At 44.2% G+C, this 21,308-nt stretch overlaps 1 protein-coding gene across 2 annotated transcripts in view; it reads right to left on the bottom strand.

Annotated features, from left to right (window-relative positions):
* The window catches only part of LOC138487932 (ICOS ligand-like), a 384,713-nt gene that overhangs the window by 87,427 nt on the left and 275,978 nt on the right, over positions 1 to 21,308 (bottom strand). For both annotated transcript variants that reach the window (XM_069614565.1, XM_069614564.1), the window contains exons 5-6: positions 7,785 to 7,934; positions 5,071 to 5,119 (exon numbers count right to left, since the gene is read on the bottom strand). In XM_069614565.1, coding sequence (XP_069470666.1) covers positions 5,071 to 5,119; positions 7,785 to 7,934 — 199 coding nt within the window. The remainder of the gene's footprint in view (positions 1 to 5,070; positions 5,120 to 7,784; positions 7,935 to 21,308) is intronic.

A 21,308-nucleotide genomic window follows, 5' to 3' on the forward strand; every position in this document is an offset into this window, starting at 1 on the left:
CCCGCCAGAACGGCAAGGGAGCGAAAGCGTGACTTGAGCACTTCGAATGTGCGCTCCACTATGCCCCGGTTTGCAATATGGGCTGTGTTGTATCTTACCTCGGCTGGCGTGGTGGGGTTCCGAATTGGCGTCATCATGTGGGTGCTCAGAGGGTAGGCACTGTCCCCTGGGGAGGTGGTGATGGGTATCATTAGTAGGGTTGTGACGTTACTTAGTATCTGGCATGCATGCATGTGCTGTGGCATTTATACTCACCAAGCAGCCATGTATCGCCATGCCGCCCAGCTTCTAGGCCCCGGTTTAGGGTTGACATTCTGTAAATGAAACTGTCGTGGGTGGACTGTGGATAGTTGGCATATACTGAGGTGATGATTCCCCTGGCATCACATACTACCTGCACTTTGATGGAAGGCCAGTGCTTGCGGTTTCTATAGATGTGCTCTGATGGCCTGCAATCAATGGCACCTAGGACTTTGGGGAATTGTGCCACCCCATAGAAATCCTGGATGGCAGCCTGCCTTTCCGCAGGTGTTCTGGGCAGGTATATGTGCCTGTGGACTGATGGGCGTGCAGTCATGATGGCCAAGACCTGGTGTAGGCAGCGTGACTGCGTGGCCTGTGACACCCCCGCCACTATGGCACTTGTCTGCTGAAATGATCCGGTGGCCATAAAGTGCAGTACATTGAGGACCTTCTCCAGGGGGCTGAGTGCTTGGGAGCAGAGGGTGGGTGATGTGAGGTCATCCTCCGACTCACTGACCAGGTCGAGTATTATGTGAGGTGGAAACCTGTACCTCCCATACACCTGGTCATCAGGCATCTCAAAAAGGCTGGTTCTGGGTGTGAAAATTCTGGGCCTGACTATCCTCCTCCTCCTCCTGCGGTATCCCACGACCACTGCTGCTAGGAACGGTATGTTCATCCTGGCGTCTGAGCTTGCTTGTTGTTTGCGTGCACTTTTATGCTGCGTGGGTCCATGTATGCCTGCTTCCTGCTGGCGTACGTGTTTCCGGATTAGCGCGTCTTTTTTGGCGTGTGCGTGTGGGCGTTCCGCGCATTTGCCTCCTGTACTTCCCCGCCCAACACAGTAATACACGTACCCCGCTCGCCCAGGCCCAATCGCGTGTAAAACTTCCCGCAAGCCCCTGAAACACACGTACCCCGCTTGCCCAGGCCCAATCGCGTGTAAAACTTCCCACGAGCCCCTGAAATACACGTACCCTGCTCGCCCAGGCCCAATCGCATGTGAAACTTCCCGCGCACCCCCAAAATACACACTATTTTTGACACAGCGGGTGTCCGTGTTTGTCGCGTACCCCTTTGCACGTCATTTGTCCTAGAGGGCCACAGTATGGGACATTCATCAGAGCTGTATATACGTGCTTTTTGTTAGCGCAAATTTTTTTAATGCGCAGGGACGCTACCGCCTGCCTTCGTGTGGCGGACATGTGTTGATGTACATAGTTGACTTTTGGTTTCTGTCATGAGATCGCCATTTCACTGCTGGGGGGTGGGGGTGCAAGGGGAAATGAGTGGGACATGAGTGGGGGCCTGCTGGCAGGTGCCCTACACTGCTGGGGGGTGGGGGTGCCGGGGGACATGAGTGGGGGCCTGCTGGCAGGTGCCCTGCACTGCTGGGGGGTGGGGGTGCTGGGGGACATGAGTGGGGGCCTGCTGGCAGGTGGCCTGCACTGCTGGGCCGTGGGGGTGCTGGGGGACATGTGTGGGACATGAGTGGGGGCCTGCTGGCAGGTGCCCTGTACTGCTGGGCGGTGGGGGTGCTGGGGGACATGAGTGGGGGCCTGCTGGCAGGTTCCCTGCACTGCTTTGGGGTGGGGGTGCAAGGGGACATGAGTGGGACATGAGTGGGGGCCTGCTGGCAGGTGCCCTGCAGTGCTGGGGGGTGGGGGTGCTGGGCGACATGTGTGGGACATGAGTGGGGGCCTGCTGGCAGGTGCCCTGCACTGCTGGGGGGTGGGGGTGCTGGGGGACATGAGTGGGGGCCTGCTGGTAGGTGCCCTGCACTGCTGGGGGGTGGGGGTGCAAGGGGACATGTGTGGGACATGAGTGGGGGCCTGCTGGCAGGTGCCCCTGACTGCCGGGGGCTGGGGGTGCTGGGCGACATGAGTGGGGGCCTGCTGGCATGTGCCCTGCACTGCTGGGGGTGGGGGTGCTGGGGGACATGAGTGGGGGCCTGCTGGCAGGTGCCCCTGACTGCTGGGGGGTGGGGGTGCTGGGGGACATGAGTGGGGGCCTGCTGGCAGGTGCCCCTCAGTGCTGGGGGTTGGGGGTGCTGGGGGACATGAGTGGGGGCCTGCTGGCAAGTGCCCTTCAGTGCTGGGGGGTGGGGGTGGAGGGGGTCATGCGTTGGTGATCAGTAGTGCAAGCTGACATGTGGCTTGCCTGGGGGGCATGCCCATGGTGGATGGGCTGTCTGCGGGACATGACCAGGGGTGCAGGGCAGTCCCCTGTCGTGTGGGCTGCCTGCAGGGGCCATGGAGGTGTAGAGCGAACACCTGGGAGGAGCCACACTGCCAATTGACGTGTAGGACTCCACAGCACCCCCGAAATACACGTACCCTGCTGAAATCGCGTGTGAGACTTCCCGCGAACCCCAGATTTACACGTACCCAGGCCAATCGCTTGTGAAACTTCACGCGAACCCCAGATTTACATGTACCCCGCTCGCCCAAGGCCAATCGCGTGTGAAACTTCCCGTGCACCCCCGAAATACACGCACACGCTATTTTTGGCACAGCGGGTGTCCGTGTTTGTCGCATACCCCTTTGCACGTCATTTGTCCTAAAGGGCCACAGTATGGGACAATCATCAGAGCTGTATATACGTGCTTTTTGTTAGCGCACATTTTGGCGCACATTTTTTTGATGCGCAGGGACGCTACCGCCTGCCTTCGTGTGGCGAACGTGTTTAGGCCTGTGCGCGTCTTCGCCCGTGTGCTGGTTTGCCCTATTCGATTCCATGAATACGTGTTGTAGGCGAGCGTGTGGGCATTCCGCGCACTTGCCTCCTGTACTTCCCCCATGACGCCCACATTTTCACGCGTTGTTCCCCATTCCGTGTGTCACGCCCCGTGTTACGCCTACTTTTGTTATGTGCGCCGCGCTATGTGCGCTTTCGCTGTGGCCGTAGCGCACGCCGTTAGATGACCTGTGCGCCGGCGTGCACCACGCAGATTTTCAGCGCACATCCCAGATGTTATTTGCGCACGGACTTCCATGAATCGATGTGCGCAGGTTTTGCTGCGATTTTCGCACTTGCACTGTGATTTTTTTTGCACTTGTACTCCGATTCGCACGGTTTCGCATGCTTGCGCAGGAATTTTCAGCGCACATTAATTCCATGAATCGGCCTCATAATCTCCAGTGTTCTGCGATAAACAGACATGTGAATGCATCCTTTCTTGGGTGCAATGTATAATTTAACAAAACAGGTGTTATCTTCTAGCACCGCTATGCAGTGATTGGTGGGGTGTTAATGGCATGGAAGGTACATCCCTGCTGCAGAAGAAACACCACCATCTTGGGAAATCTTCTGCTGCTTGGGGGACCCAGGCAGGGTCCCGTTTTGAGACAGAGGCCCTTATTCACAGAGCGTTTTCCAATGGGGTCTTGCTATACTACCCGTGTCTCTGGCTATACCGGTATCCAGTCATTTTTTTTCGAAACACCAAGTTTCAAATACAAATCATGAGAATACTTTCTGTCAAAAAGTCATTTTTTCGAATAGTCATTTTTTTAAAAAAAGAATTTGATAATCATATCTAAATGAAGGTTAGTTTAAGTGTTAAAATAGGGTTAGGGTTGGGGCTTGGGTTAGTTTGGGATTGAATTAGGGTTAGGTTGGGGCTAGGGATAGGGTTTAGGGTTGGGGTTGGGGCTAGGGTTAGTTTAAGTGTTAAAATAGGGTTAGGGTTGGGGCTTGGGTTAGGGTTGGGGGATGGGGGTGGCGTAGGGGTTGGGGGGGACTCCCCCCCAATATACACAACACTTTAAAACTTTACAAGGGGCTGGCCAGTGCTGACATTTCAGCAGGGGACAGCTCCATGTAACGTTTTAATGTTACAAAAAAAGAATTGAAATGCTACTTTTAACATGTGAAAGTGCATTTCAATTGAAACCAGTCCATGTCTATTGTTTATGGATTGGTTTAGAAAGAAATGCATTTTTGCATGTTAAATATAGCTTGTCAAAGCTTTTTTTTTCCGAAACTTTGTTTTCGAAGGTTTTGTGATTCTAAACTTTTTTTTCGAAAGAATCACTATAAACCGGCTATACCATCAAAAAGAGACATGCTTTTATTATTTCTCTAAATCTGCACGGACAACTCTGCCTGCTCTTTCACCCTACGGCAAACGTATTCTCTATAGGTTTCATCACGTCACCCACATGCCACCTGACTCGCTAGATGCCGTCCACCCCTCTCCACCCCACCATGTACCCTTCCTCTGTGCCCCTCTGTATCCCTCCCCCGCTATATATCTGTTGTGTTGTTACCTCTGTAAAGCGCTCCCTTTTGCATCAGTACTGTTGTACCCCTCTGTAAAACGCTCTGTTGTGTATCTATATTGTTGTATACCTCTGTAAAGTGCTCTTTTGTGTATCTGTATTGTTGTATACCTCTGTAAAGCACTTCATTGTGTATCTGTATTGTTGTATACCTCTGTAAAGCACTTCATTGTGTATCTGTATTGGTGTATACCTCTGTAAAGCACTTCATTGTGTATCTGTATTGTTGTATACCTCTGTAAAGCACTTCATTGTTTGTGTATCTGTATTGTTGTATACCTCTGTAAAGCACTTCATTGTGTATCTATATTGTTGTATACCTCTGTAAAGTGCTCTTTTGTGTATCTGTATTGTTGTATACCTCTGTAAAGCACTTCATTGTGTATCTGTATTGTTGTATACCTCTGTAAAGCACTTCATTGTGTATCTGTATTGTTGTATACCGCTGTAAAGCACTCTGTTGTTTCTCAAAGCGAGGCCTGCGCTCAATAAATACAATAATAATAATAATAAGCACTATATGCGAGCAGGCATAGCCTCTTACCTCTGATCTAGCGACTGTTCCGGCATTTCAATCTCCGCCTGTGCAACTCCTACAAAAAGAAACATCCATTGAGTGTCAGAAGACTAATTCAAGGAACAATCAAGAGATAACAAAATCTTGAGTCAGCACTTAGAGTTGGGCCAACAATGGGCAGTGAATCTTTTAGGACGGGTGATCTGGAGGTGGATGCCCTGAGTTAGTGCAAATTGAGATAATATTGGGGCATCTAGGAGAGGCAGCACAAGCTAGAATCATCTGTCAGTGATACAGAAATTCATCTTAACCCAGGTGATCGAGAGGAGATCACAAGTTCGATGGTTAGAACTCAGGCGTGTAATCAATTATGGCCAATGGATCTCAGCATGGCGATCTATAAGTTACATAACCTGCAGTCAATGGTCAGAGCCGGAGTCAACAGTAGCCAACAAATGTAAGGTTGTGCAATTAAGAAGAGACTAAATAACCTGAAATCGTCTTTCAAGGATAGAGCCAACAATGACCAATGGGCCTGGAGTTGAGGAATCTAAAGTTAATCCCACAGCCTGGATTAAGCCATAGTGAGGAGTCCAACTATGTCTAATTTGTCAAACGTGAGCGTTCTGGAAGTGATTCCACAATCCTTGGATGGACTGATCAAACAAAATGTTGACATCAGTATTCAATATAAGTTTGGGAATGATATGGAATGATGACGTGAAACTTATTTAGGAATGGCTCAAAATGTATGCTGTTTGATCAGCAGGAAATACCACACTATGCAGTCAGTGTTCATGGCTCTAAAACGTACAGTCATTGCCACAGATGGATCCAATTTATCTAAGGGTGGGGTCTGTAAGTGATCTCAAAATACACAGTCATAACCTAAAGATGGAGCCGAAAATGCCCAATGAGAATGAGACAACTGTGGAGGCATCTACAAGAGATCACAGAATGTATTGGTATCTCCAGGGAACGAACAACAAAAACCCAATGCATCTCTTCTTAAAATGAAGTCAACAATGCATAATGGATTTATCTATGATCTGAAAGAGATCCAATAGCCTGAAGTCATCATTATTGATGGAATCATTATTTGATAATACACAAGGCAACATGATTCAATTCATCTAAGTGTGTGTTTTGGAAGAGATCTCAGAACCCAATAGTCAGCACTCATGGCTAAACGTCCAAACTCTAAAGAATCTTAAAATAGCCAATGTGAAAAGATCAAATCACCTGGAGTCACACCCGTTGACAGAGCCAATATTTTTCAGTGGAATCTGGAAGAGATCATGCAACCGGATTAAGAACTCTGCTATGATGCCATCAACGCTCAAAATTCCTGAGGCTGGGGGATCTGGAGTGGATCACAACCTGTATTCATTTCTCATGGATGAATCAGGAAATGCATAATGCTTCCAAGGCTGAAAGACCTGCAAGGATTCTGCCACATTGGCTTAAAGTCCCTCAAGGAGTTGATCCCATGATCTCCAACAGCTAATGGCATAAATATCACTCACACAACTAGATCGGTCACTTAGAGCATGTGTGACATGTGCGAATGAACTGTCGGGAAAGCAGTAGCAGCTTGGCATCAGAGTAGTGTCTAGAATGATGGTGCTCGGAATTGCCCAAGTGTAGATGATTCCAATTAGTCATACCATTCATATATATATCAATATAAGTTTTTTTTTATATGAATACACCAATAGCAATAAATACATGATTATCACAATTATTGAATACCTCGGTGTGTCACTTTAGATAGCGCTATAGTGGTAAGAATCATTCTACAGTCGTGCGCATGCATTGAATTTAGAACCATTGCCCCTACCTCTGTGGCAACAAAATGCCATACCTCGCACTCTTTGCCTTTTCTGGGGAACTCCCCGACTTCCCCTCCCTTCTTTTTTACCTGAATCTCAGCTTCACATGAGCCAAACCTATCATTCTGAATACAAATCATTTAAAGATTGGCCTTTGTTCTATTGACTGTGGCACATGTGATGTAAGTGGTCTGGTATAGTGCCCTTCTGTCACTATTGCTGTGAGAGGTACTCAGTCAGGGAGTATTACTGTCAAGTTGATGAATGTGTGGCTGTATGCAGCTGTCAGTGATCAGTTCTGGTTTATAAATCATAACATCTACTCTACCATTATACCTGCTGGGGTCTCAGGTCATCTTACTGTGGCATTCCTTTTTGCGATTTACCTTACCGCAGGTAATGCACATAGTGGGAGTGGGAGTCTCCCCTATGAAGAGAAGGCCCACAAATGAAAAGGCAGAGTGTTACGCTGTGAAAAGAATGCTGCAAAAGAATGACCCCAATCGCTACTTGGTGACATTAGATAAATGACTCATTGTAGAATCACTTTTAAGCCTGATCCTGTTAGCATTCTGAGCATGCCTACAATCTATTACTAAAAGAACAGTGGCTATTGTTTGTCTAGAGGCTATCTGACTTTATTAGCCTCTCTCGGTGTGGTTGTCTGATCAGTAATGCATGAAAGACCCTTCAAGAATTCCCACAAACATTGAGCTGGATATAAACTGGATCTTTTAAATCATGGATAATTCTCATTGATAGAATTCCCCCCAGCCCTCATTTTTTCCCTCCAAGGTTCATTGATGAAAGGGACAGCTGTTTTTCGTGTTTGTCATGGTCTTTAATGTCCACAAATGCCTCTTGCTTGCCACATGTTGCCTTTGTAGATTTTCTAAAGTCATTTCTTACCCCGGTAGGCTGCACAGATACTCTTCTTGCACACCCAAGTGAACCCGAGTACTAAAATCACAATGAACACAATACTCAGTACTCCAGCAGTAGCCTTTTCTGCATTCGAGATCTGCCTCGAGTCTACTGGGTCATCAACCACCCAAATGTCTGCAAGAAAAGAAACAATACATGCATATTCAAGACTTAGATCAACAGACAATGACATTGTACCAAAAATGAAGCAAGACCAAGACACAAAGAGACAGAGCTCCAAAAGTACAAGAAGTGAGCAGGATATTCAAGGGGAAACTACTGGTGAAGGCCTTGTGGGAACCCCTTGCTTGCATTACAGCTCTTCTTCGAATGGGTTCTTGCAGTTCATATTATGCTCGAAATACATGTAGGGCATAAACATTCTAGAGGATAAGGAGGATAACAATTCTAAAGGATTCTACAGGATAATAATTCGAAGAACACCAATCATTTTAATTAATCTATATTACAAATGATGTTCAAAAGGTATATTGCACACATTTAAACTAATATGAACAACAAGAACCACAGTCCAGCACATAACAAAATTCCAAGAAGAGCAATTTCATATTTTGAATATTATATTTTTGATGTTCAAGAACTTCATTGCACACATTTCAAGAAATCCACATAAAAGACAAGCATACGTATATGTGCATGATAATATGAAGCAAGCACAAGATCACTGCACAATTAGAAAGTGCTCTATATGGAAGTCTGCCTAGCATTCAACTTTGAGGCTGCTGTGGCACTTCTATCAGCTATGAAACAATAAACAAAAAAGTGCTATAGTTCTTCCATGGGGCTTCAGTTTCAAAATAATACCCATTCTGCTTTAGCACAGTTTTGGGCCATATGGGTATCTCAAGAAATATTACAATTTCACTGACTATTAGCTTTTATGCTAATAAGTTCACTGGTACCAACCAACAACTATATAATATTAAGTCACTTTCGTACTGCCAACAGGCCTTTAAAGGAAAGTACATGGAAGCTGCTACCTAGTTTTCATGGGCAGCTTTTCTTCTGCTGCATGTAACTTTATTTCTGAAAGGTGGCCATCTTGCTTAAAAGCTTACAGACAGTATAACATAATGTTTACATGTGTGTCTGATATAGGGAAATTTGTGGTCTAGGTGTGTACTAAATGGGTTCTTCTTTCCTTGCAACCTGCACAAATGTACCCCTGCGTGTAAGAACAGTCATCATGTTGGCTTTGCCCTCCATCAGAGTAAATGAAATGCTATGCCATAGTAAGAAAACATGCCCTTACTGGCTGAACCAATGTAGACCTCCTCATCCCATCCCTTCGCATCAGCTGTCTGCTACAGCCAGGACAAAATCAAGCACCCACATTCTTACTGGATACATTTTCCTTCACTTATTTTTTACATTTTTATTTATTTGTGTTCATGGTTGCACTAAGACAAGCTTACACAATGTTTAAACAATCAGTGATTGAATACATCAATACAAAATAAGAGAATCCAATTAAAACAATACTTCATAAGAGAATAAAAATAAATCGATGGGCAGCATATGTAATACATTCACTGATCACATACATTCATTTCATATTTAGACTTCCATTAATTTGAGTTTAGCACATTTGCTTCTGGTAAAAATTTTAAAACTACAGTTGTGCGTAGAATTTCCTCTCCACTGGAGATTCTGGCGAAAACATTGTTGATATCCAGGACTGCTGAATTATGTATAAATCGAGATGCGTAGAGAGATCTAATTTGCGTAAGTGCCGTACAGAATAATATGATATGTTTCCTGGTTTGGACTGCCAATAGATCGTGACATAAATTACATCCCACATTCACTACATTTTTTGCTCTGACTTGGCAGATCTCTCTGGTCGGGAGGATATTTAGGCGATAAGCAGAAACTGGTCTGCCAAATAAAATGTGGGGATTTCGTTAAATAGTTCGGAAGTCTGATTGCGAAGATTGCTCAGTATCATAAGTAGATTAGCAGGTATGCCCCATGTCTTTAGCTTCAGCCATAATAGATTTCGATTGATGCAGTCAAATGCTTATGTGAAATCAACTGCAGCGAAGTAAAGGGGAGACTATTTGGGGCAGTGCTTCATATCCTAGCCAACTTACTACTAAACCATTCAGATCAGTGCCTATCCCACATCAGAAGCCTGTTTTGAAATTTCTGTAGGTGCCTGGTCTCGGCTGCCCATTGCTTCAACTCCTTCACCACCAGGCCTGAAAATGTTTTACAATCAGAATCAATAAGAGATATTTGGCGATAGTTTGCAGGATGTAGACTGTCGCCCCCTCTTATAGATTGGGATAATAAAAGTAGACAACCAAGAGGGCAGTTTCGGTTTGGTTGCTATCACTGATTTGAATAGTTTAAACAAAATATTTGCCCACATTTCTGAGGCTATTTTGAAAAGGGCTTTTGATAAACCATTTGTTCCTGCAGCTCTAGATTTAGATGCTCTTTTTATCAATACTTCAATGTCTTCTACTGACATCACTAAATTCCAGGTTGCTGTACACTTAGGATTATGTATGTTAGATTCTGGGGGTTTGTATACTCTCTCAAAGGCCCTCATTACGACCTTGGCGGAGATCCATGGTGCTATTTGCACCATGGTCCATGGCGCTAAGCTGCCAACTCCGCCATGGTGGTTGGCGGACTTACCGCCCCATTCCGACCTTGGCGGGGCGGTATGTCCCCAATCCCCATTTACCCTTCCCCATTCCCATTTTTGCCCCATAGGGTATAATGGGAGTGGGGAAGGCGTTAATTACGCCACCGTAAATTACGGTGGCGTAATTAACAACAAGGTCCCTTAGCGCCATGGATTTTTCCGCCTGCAAAAAGCAGGCGTAAAAATCACCATGGCGCTACGGGAACTCGTACTCAGGCGGAAAGGGGCGCCATGGTTTACGCCGGCGTGAACCCCTTTCCGCCAGGGTCGTAATGAGGGCCAAAGTGTTTAACCTATTCATTCTCTGCAAAGGGGTTAGATTGCACTAAACACTGTGTTTTCCCTAATTAATGTATTAGATCCCAGAAGTTCCCAGTGACTTTCTTGGTAATTATTTCCAGCATTTTCCAGCCCTGCTTCTGAAATCTATGAGCTTTGTAGCATTTTAGCCAGTTTTTAGTAGCCTATAGAGCTTAATACTAGTCAGATGTGAGGGCTTGCCAATTGCTTTTTTTTATATCTCAGATTTATTTTTTCAGCTGTCTCCTTTTATCTTGTATCACTACATCAAAGGGATATACTCTACCTGAAGTCTGCGTGATATTATTGTTTATCACTCGTTTTCAACTATCTATCAAGACATCAAAATTACATGGAGTCAGGTAGTTGTCTCTATTAGAACCAGAGAGAGCTTTGAATAGCTGGTGGGCTCGCTCGTTAAACTTGCTCAGGTTGCCTACATGCTTCAAAAGTCTATTACCCACAGGATTTACCCTTAGCCCACCTATGACTGAGAATATACCCCAAGAGTAACTACTAGCTTCCTGTGATCACTCAGCTCAGTATCCAACACGCTTAACTCCTCACATAGAGAAAATAGTGCTGGAGCCATTGCAATATAATCTAAATGTGCAGAGGACCGACCAGCTATCCATATTGCTCTTGCTGGGGTGTCACCTATAGTTGCTCCGTTGAGTTGACTCAGATACCAATAAGCAAACCATTATCTCCATTTTCTGCCTGATGACATTACTTTCTACTGCCCTCTGACAAATTGTTTCCCAATATCCATTGCTGTCCTGCAATCTGCAGTGAGAGCCGGCTATTATAATATAGCATCCTTCGTGCTCACAGAGAAATGTTTTGCATACTTCCCCACACTTTTCCTGAGATGAGACACAGTTGACTTGAAGCGGATTACTATATACATTTACAAGTAAAATTGATTGTTGATGGCAAAGATTGATAATTCTCACCTTAATTGGTAGAACCCCATAGCATTGGTCACTAAGAACATCAAAATCTAACAGATCTGAATTATTTACAAGAATTACTAGCCCACCTGAAGGTCTACCCATGGGGCATTTTATGGCCATTCGCTTTAACACTCTTTATCCGTCTACGATAATCGGGTCACTTAGCCAGGTCTCCTGTAATAGTAGAATGTTATAACATTTGAGAATGGCCCTTCTATCCTCAGACCACAAAAAACCTAAACCTTGAGTGTTCCAGCTCATGATCCGTAACTTATGCTCGTATATTAGAGATGTTAGAGATAGGACGCAGTTCCAGTTCTGGGCACATCGTTTGTTTCTGATAGATGACTTAAGAGGCGAGTTCTTCTTCTTTGTAGCCTACTATCACAAATGGTGGGTACATTGGCCACACATGCAGTTAGTATAAACCCTAAGTCATGCAACGCATCCACATGCATGCATAGCAGTGAAGTAATTGTGTAGAAGACAACTTGATTATAGCCCAGTTTGTACTGCTCTGCCATTTGGGAAGTTCCATTCGGACTAAATATGAGTTACCAATCGCGGACAGCCAGGGAATTTTCTTCCACATATTTAGTATGTACGATCCATTCAAAAAAGGGCTATCGTAACTTGGATAAAGTTCCTCTATGTTTATCAAGTTGCTCAAGGCAGAGAAGGTGTTAGGATCTAAATACATGCAGGAGTTTGGATTGTGGTCAATTTTTTTTCCACCAGGTAGGTTGTAATTGTAGTTGTGATGAATTAACTATTTGTCGACTTGGCCTGGACTCGGTTCTTTCACAGTGGGTTATTACTGAGCATTGGATTATATTGGCTTCGGTATTTACCAACTCTATAACTGGGTCTTTCAGTTGTAGCTTCAGCCAAATATCCAGCGAGTACCTCAATTCTACTTGTTTTCTGATACCATTGGCTCTGATTTTAGATACTACATAATGACCAGAACTAGCCGGAGTCTTCTGTATACTTAAGTGGGCAGTTATATTCCCAGGGTCTATATTTGGAAAGGCCACTCGCTTTAGGCCTTGTGGTTGATGCTTCTTTGTTTTCTGCTTCGCTTGTTTTACTATTTTCTTGGGGCTTCTCATCATTGAGATATCGTGGCATAGGATTTCTATAGCATCTTCTTCCATAGCTGCGGCAACTGAGAGTGAGTCTACCTGCGGAGACAATGTATTTGATCCTATCACATGGGACACTACTTGGGTAGAATCTTGGACATATATCACTTTGTCAGTTTAATTCTCTAATGTTTTGCTTAGCTGACTGACTGCTGCTTCTACCTCCAGTGATATTGCAGATGAATTCTGCGCACTTGCTGAGTGGTCACCCTCAGTGTATAGGTTATCTTTATTTTCTAGCATCACGTCAACCACTATTGTTACCAGATTCTTTATATCTTGTTGCATTTGAGAGAGCAGCGAAAACACGACAAGAAGGGAAAGTATGAACTTTAAGAAATAATAATTCCAAGAAACTACAAGTACCAAGAAGCATTGGTGTTGCGAGTTGATGAAGATTGTCAAATTGTTTAAAGAGAGGTCGAAGTGTCTATGCAGAGGTCTACGTAAAATCCTTGCAGTTTCGAAAGTCTTCGACAGTTAAAAGTTGTGTGAAATGAAACGTGGGGCAGGGAACCCCACAAAGAGAAAAGAGGGTTTGAGGCTGGTGGATGTAGACCCATGTGAGAAGTGAAATTATAAAAGTTTGTGAAAAGAAAGACAGGCACAAGCCTGGTGGAGGGAAGCCTGTGCTGAACTGTGGTAAAGTAAAAGTCAACTGTGAAAAGAAAGACAGGTTTGAGCCCGACGGAGGGAAGCCTGTATTGAATTGTGGTAAAGTAAAAGTCAATGAACTGTGCATTTGTTGCAAGGCGAACGAAGCATAAAGAACTTGCTGAACTGTCAAAAACTTGAAGCCCAAGCCTGAACTCTTGAATTGTACCAGTAAGCCAAAGTGTGCCAGATCGATAAAACTGTGCCATCCACCTATCCTTTTAAGAAACTCTTGAGACCCCATGTTTCTGAACGTGGGGAAGTGAGTTGTTACCTAAGCCATTCTGACATTTCTTTTAAGACATTATTTTCCCTTTTTATATCACTGTTACACAGTTGTCATTTGAGAAGGAGGGCAAGGTTAGGTTTTTGTAGTGTAGGGCTATTTATTTTGACTAGGCTGGTTTGGACTTGTTTGTTATTTGTTTAATGGTTGAGCCTAGTCCCATTCTAGAGTTAGGGCCAGTTAGGAATTCTCCCAACCTTATCAAATACAAAATAAAAGTTTTTGAAACTTGCATCTATTGTGTCTGTGTCTGCTGTTGATACCAGGCCTTCCTTACAAATGAAACAAACGTTTTAGGAACAGATAATGCATGCAGTTAACTTAGCCTTTGTTTTTTTTTAATAAATGTTTTAACATTTTCAATCCATCAAAACTTAGTCTTCTGATTGATGTACTAGCAACTGGGGAAGCTGCCTTATATGAAAGCTTGTACAACAGGGCTTCATGCATTGGTTCAATAGGGGGCCCCGTGAGTTGGTGTAGAGAGGAGTGTGTCACTGCAGGGTGGATACGTTTTATTCCTTCCATAAACCCTTTAACTACAGGAACCTTCCATCAAGATACCTTGTTTTGAGACATGGTGTAAGATGTCGATGCATCCAAATTAACTTTGAGTGAATCGCAAACCAGACCGGAATCAAGCAGGTAGGTGATAATGGCTGCTGGTTAGCAATTAATGGGACTGATGTTTTTCCTGTTACACAATATCACAAACCTTGTCCATTTATTATAGTAACAATGTCTTGTGCTAGGCTTCCTTGCCTCACACAGTATGTCCATATATTGAGAAGGTAATTTGGCCAAACTAGTTCCTTAAGAGCCAAGCTGCCAATTCCATAGTTTGAGGGTATGGATGTGTTATTTGTTGGTGTTTCTGTGTTAACAGATTGTGAGATGGATAGAGTTTTATTGGTGGACAAAGAGACATGTTCAGCAAGTCGGAGTACCAAAGCTGTCTCGCCCACATTGGAGCAATATGTATCATCGTTAAATGGTTTTGATGTAACTTGTGGACAACTTTGTGTAGAAATAGTGGGGGTGGGGAGGGCGCGGCACAGTGGGTAGGTAGACGCAAATATCCCTGACCAGCATATCCATAGTGCATTGCCTAAGGACCCCATTTTGCAGAGGTCCATTTGACTGTACTGGTGTTGAGCTACCACTTGTGTTCTACTATATAGAGCCTGCTTAAGCTGTCGTCTAGACAACTGTGCACCCTTGGAACATATGCTTGGGTGTGAATGCCTCTTTGAATGTGGTATGGTGTTGACAATGTGCCCCCCCAACCGGACAGTGACGTGGCTGTTGTGATTGCCGTTTGTACTGGAGATGTCATAAAGTGTTTTCCTTTTAACATATTTGGTAATGATCACCACCAAAGGCTTTCTACTACCTCTTGTGAGACTACCACCAGATTGTCCTACTCGCCTGTTTTTTCAGACTATTCGTCCGCCAGCCGTTGCATTATTGAGCGTATGCTGAGGCGGGCATGGGCGGAATTGGGGGAAGGATAAAAATGCACAATGTCATCATACTAAAAGCCTCATCACTTTTGTGCTGCTATCTCCCAACTTGCTGAGTACCAAGGGATCTGTGCTTGCAAGGCTTGTACTCTTTCTAGTGATAGGTAAGCCATTGCCTTTTGAGTGTTAAAAATATGTGTGCGTTCATAAGGTTCTGCTTTTTTAAAATATGTGTGCGAGATCTTCTAGCAAACTAGAGGATTAGGCGGTAATCAATCATATTTTATCAGATAACCAGCTGGGGTTCCGCCTTGGGCTTGAGAACATGTGAACAAGCCCTGAACCTTTACCAACTATTTGGCTTTCAAGGACCTGAGCTCGGCTTTCTACAAGGTTCTGCTTTTTTAAAATATGTGTGCGAGATCTTCTAGCAAACTAGAGGATTAGGAGGTAATCAATCATATTTTATCAGATAACCAGCTGGGGTTCTGCCTTGGGCTTGAGAACATGTGAACAAGCCCTGAACCAATACCAACTATTTGGCTTTCAAGGACCTGAGCTCGGCTTTCTACAAGGTTAACCAGCAAAAGCTGTGGCCCATGCTCAGATCCTTAAATTGTCCAGCTGAAATACTGAAACTATTAATTATTTTACATCAAGACGTATGTGTGAAGAGTGGGGCGAAAGTTCATTGCACACAGTACTTTGCTATCCATTCTGGAGTGTGCCAGGGATGTGTCCTGGTGCCCCTGTTATTTTCTCTGTATATTAATAGGCTATACAATTATTTGTTTCTGACTAGTGCTCATGCACCCAAACTGGGGGATACTTCACTACCCGTATTGGGGTATGCCAATGACAGGGTATTGCTAGCTGGAATGCTCCATGCCCTTCTGAAGCTAATTACTGCATACTCTGCCTTAATGAAGATCCTTGATTTCAAACTCAATGCAGCCAAATCTGCAGTCATGGTTTGTCATACTGGAAACAACGATGCACAGAGATACTTGTATTATCTCATTGGTAAAAGAGTTTGATTATTTGGGTATTCGTTTCACAGCAAAACTATCAGGAGAACCACACATTCACAAGCAAACCACGAGCTTTAAACAAGGGGGTGGGGGGGATTTACGACTTCTGCACATTTATAAGTCACAACCCTTGCAGTTTATTAAGAAAGTCTATTACGGCAAGCCGGGTCTGTTGCTATATATGGGGCCTCACTCTGGGGATACACGAGTACCATTGACCTCCAATTTGTTGAGAATTACGTTTTTTAGGATCTCCAATATCCTGCCATGGCTTTCTCCAAATCACAGTGTTCACATGACCCTTGACCTGAGATTTTAAAAGATGATTTATTATTCAACTAATTTTACACTGGCTCTGTATCTGGAGTAATCGGAGGGCTGAGCTCAATCAATGTATCATAAAGGAACTACTACCTCACAATATGCTGTAGCTTCGATACCTAAAAGTACTACTTGAGAATATAAAGGCATGTAGTCACTTTCTTGATGCAGTCGTTTTGGACGAAACCATGGCAAGGCACCTAAAAAAGCAGTTGGTTACTCATATATGAAATGTCTATAGTGAAAATGTCTAACCGAAAACATGCAATTATAACAGCATGCTCGATACAAAGTTACCTGGTATGGACACATGATCCGAAGCAAAGAAATGTAATCACTATAGCAAGATTCAATTGCCTTCCTCTGAGAGCGAAGACCTCACTATGGACAACCACGTCTACCTATACATTCTGCCTGTTATGCCAAGCCCCAGATGTAGACTTACTGCATTTTATGCTTTTTGGCCTGGCATACTCAGTCCTTACAGCGACAGCCCTGAAACCTATCTTCAAAGAGGCAGGTTTTAGTCAGTGCCATCCAGCTCTATTGGATCTACTATGAGTGGGCACCCAAAAGGTTTCTTGGTCTTTAGTATTGTTTTTGTGGCAAGCTGTATGTAGAAGGATGCACATACTTGCACGTTAAGATTGTTTACATCGTTTTTAAAGCAGTTTGATTGTATTAATGTGTTTTTTGTATTTATGGAAATTTACTGTTTTTGGGGAATAATGTTTCCGTAAATAAACATAAATTGATTGAATGACATATTCAGTCCTTTAGTAACCCACCTTCATCCCCACTGGGCCATGCAAGGCTGGGGAAGCAAAATACCCCGACCTTGCATGGCCCGTTGGGCATGCACTCTGAGGTACTAGTACTGTGTCAAAGCCAGCCCAGGACACACCCTTAGCTGCAACTAGTAGCGGAGGGTGCACACAGTGTTTACACTGGGCTGGCTAGCGTGGCTGATGGCTGACGCCTCTACAATGTGTGGCTGGTCGACGGTCCGTGCCCATTATGGATGGGCCGTCCTTGCCCTACCGCAGACTCCGGTGGTGGGGGAGTGACTAGTGGCTTCTCCCAACACCGGCCACAGGCCCTGCATCACCCAGCAAGTGGTGGCACCCCACCTTAATGTTCACTTTTTCCCATACACTCACAGTCAAGCGGTGGGCACTGTCAAAGTCTACAGTACAGATGGCCTCGACTTTAGTTTACCGGTGTAATAAATGCCAAAACAAAATGCATACATATAAAAGGCAATTTATAGCGAAGCCCTATATCTGAGCAGCAATGCCATCAGACAGAAAGAATACCTGGAGCAATGGACCCCAAGTATAACTTGCAAGCCCAAGCTGAAGGTGAGGACAAAATAAAGAGGGCTCAGGGTTAATAACTTCGTGGTTGAGACAATGTGAGGAAAGGAGCATAAGAGAAACCACAACAAATGTATATGCTTAAAGCAAGACCATAATCAGAACGTACTTAGAACAGAGCCAGAAATAGACCATAACTGGCGGAGCCAGAAACTGAATAGAATCAGAACAGGGTTAGAAACATAAGATGACTAGAGAAGGGTCAGAAACAAAGTACAGCCAAATCAGAAACAAACACAACCAGAACAGAGCCGGAAACAGAGAATAATCACTCTGCCTGCCAACCTGTATCATTATCATTAGTATCTAGTTTATGGTAATAAGTGGAGTCTCCACTCTGACCTTTTCCTACAGCTACTAATTTGCAGATCCTTGTTGCACATTCAGTAAAATATATTTATTTGAGGGAGAGATAGAGAAAGAGAGAGAGAGATAGGGCTGACAGTGGCAATGGGAGGAAGTGAAATGGGACATGTCTGCAAGAGGCTAGTGGTTGCAGCATGTTGAGGATGCCAGGTTGTAAGGCCTTTCCATTGTGTTTCTATGGCTTCCACTACATTGTGATGATGTTTCCATGCCTTTCTAAGCATTGTTATGACCTGCTGTATGTGGCACCTGGTGTGTCTACCCATTAAGGTCTCTGTCTACTCCCCTCATTAACCTGCTCATATTCTACATTCCAACACAAAATACACAAACCAACTAAGGCACCCACACATGGCAATTGATCACCCTTCACAACAGACATCAAACATCAGAACTCTACATCGCTTCGACCAACGAAGATACCACACCACAAGCCAAAGCATCCTAGCACCATGTGCACCATGTACACGCAAGCTTCCCCTCGGGGCACAAATGTCTGTATGCTCTTGACGCAGAACACCTAGAAACTGCCCCCAACAGAGCACAGGGGACATCCAGTCTGTCTGCATCAACATAACAGCAACACTATTTTACATTTTAACCCCTCCTCCGCTGCTCCTGGAGATCAAGCAAATGGAAGCAGAGTGCGGTATGAATACCAATAACATAACATGAAATAACATGACAGAACCTGGCTATACACATATCATGACAAGAACAGGGCTAGCAACCGAACAGCACCAGATCAGAGTCAGACACAAAGCCAACCTCTGACAGGGTCAGAAACAGAACAAAATCCTAACAGGACCAGGAGCAGATAATAAATGGAACAGGGCCAACAACACTACACATTCAGAACTGGATCACAAAAAGAACACGAGTACAAGGTCAGGAAAAGAACATTAACAGCACAGAACCAGAAGTGGAATATGTAAACAACAGAAACAGATGCATGGAAAACTAAAACAGCTCTGGAAATATAACAGGCCCAAACAGGGTACACACTCAAACATATATAACAACAAATACAGGAAGACAATATAAAGAGAAGAAATCCAGATTTCAGGTTTCATTATGCTGGCCCTTGTTTACAGCTCTGTTAAAGTCCCAGCTCAGTGAAGGTGCAAACGCTGTTTTGCTATATCACAGCACAATCTCTAGGGTGTAGAAAAGAGTTGAAATAGAAACAAGACTGCATTGGTAAGGACTCAAAAAAGTGCAAGAGTCTAAATAGAGCCGGAATAAATCTACAACATGAATTGAACTGTTTATTTTCATCCCTGATCCAGATCCAGTTTATTTAGTTTTTGCTGTCTGTGAATTAACTCAATTAGTTCTACTTGAGTAAGCACCTCTATAGAATCCGTCACACTGTCCCGCTAGGCAATTCTGCAAGAAACAAATTCAATCAAGGATACCTGAGCTGTAGGTGTGCAACTTAACAACTGCCTGGTCTTGATTCACTAGGATTTGCTTTTGACCTCTAAAAGGACCCCGTGCTGAATTTGGTGCGGTGGGATATAAAGCGGTGAGTGTGGGTCGCATAGAGATAGTAGAGGCGAGCGCTGAACTTCGTGACTGTCTCACCTGCTTCTTTCATCATAGTGAATATGCTTAAGGCGCTCTAGCCTTGACATTCAAATCCATGAGCACTTAAGGCATAGAGTAAAGGGGATCAAGCTAAATCAATGTGAAGCAAAGGGAAGGGCTGGGGGAGGGAATAGTGATTGAGGTTGACAGATGGGGCATTTCAATGGATTGATGAGGGACCTTCCCCAAGTATTTGAGTTACTTGAAGGGGAATTGATGGTAAAGCTCTAAGGACTCTGCTAATGAGACTGAGATGTCTACATACAATGGTCCACAGTTTTTCTGTAGTGCAAATCTTTGCAAATATGATATGAGATGGCAGGTGTAAATCTGAGATCTTCTTGGCATCTGTAATGTTCTCCAAAAGAAATCATTATGTACCAAACCTTTTCACTAGAACTCACTTCCACAGGATCGCGGGAACAGAGTCAGAGAAGGTTGGCATTCTCCTCTGTAGCGGCAGAGTCTATAGCCAATAATGCATAGCAAACATTGGGCGCCTCCTGCTCCGAAGTGCTTATGAATCTCAAGGAGCGCTTTAATAAACAAAAACACAAAATAAAAAGACTTCCTAGGACCTTTACAAAAACAGGGATATAACCAAGAAAAGAAGGTACACAGGTTGACCAACGCACTAAGCCCAGCCAAAGCATCACGTGTTCCTAATTAGGTTTGGGAGCTAAGAACAGTAACAACAAAATCAGAGTACACAAAATACATGAAACTATGTACTGCGGTGCACAATGGACTTCTAAACCAGTGCAGCACAGGATATTAAGACTAGGTGTAGGAGGAATTACCAGTGGAAAGTTTTACTTGACTGGCATAGCAGATTTCACTCTATTTCACCCCTTTTGGGTGAAATGGTTCGGTGCCTTTTATTGCTAGGGTTGCATGAAACCCACAATGAAGGTGGCAAAATGTTTTGCATACCACAATCATGGCTCAAACATGCGTCCAAAGCAAATAGAGGTAAACGCGAAATTATGCATGTGCAAAAATTGGTGGACGAAATGGCAAACTGCAGAGATTTCACCCAACATTCGAAATTTTGTCTGTGAACCAAATTTCAGCAGGTTGACCCACCCCTGACCAGGACACTTGGATAGCTAATGGTGGCGGGGGCAGGTCCAGAGATCGGAAATCATACAGACCTCTGTATTCATTGAATGAGATATAAAACAACAAGGTTCCGGAACGCAGATGTTACATTTCAGAACAATCAAAATGAGGGCTCACCAGAGGAGCAGTATCTATTAAAATGATAGCAAAGAAGAAGAGAATTGGAAAAGCCAATAGGACTGGCTTTGTAAATATGGATAGTAGGATTTGCCTACACCCCAA

This window comes from Ambystoma mexicanum, chromosome 9 (genome assembly GCF_040938575.1).
Source record: "Ambystoma mexicanum isolate Mex_15411 chromosome 9, UKY_AmexF1_1, whole genome shotgun sequence".
Lineage (NCBI taxonomy): Eukaryota > Metazoa > Chordata > Amphibia > Caudata > Ambystomatidae > Ambystoma > Ambystoma mexicanum.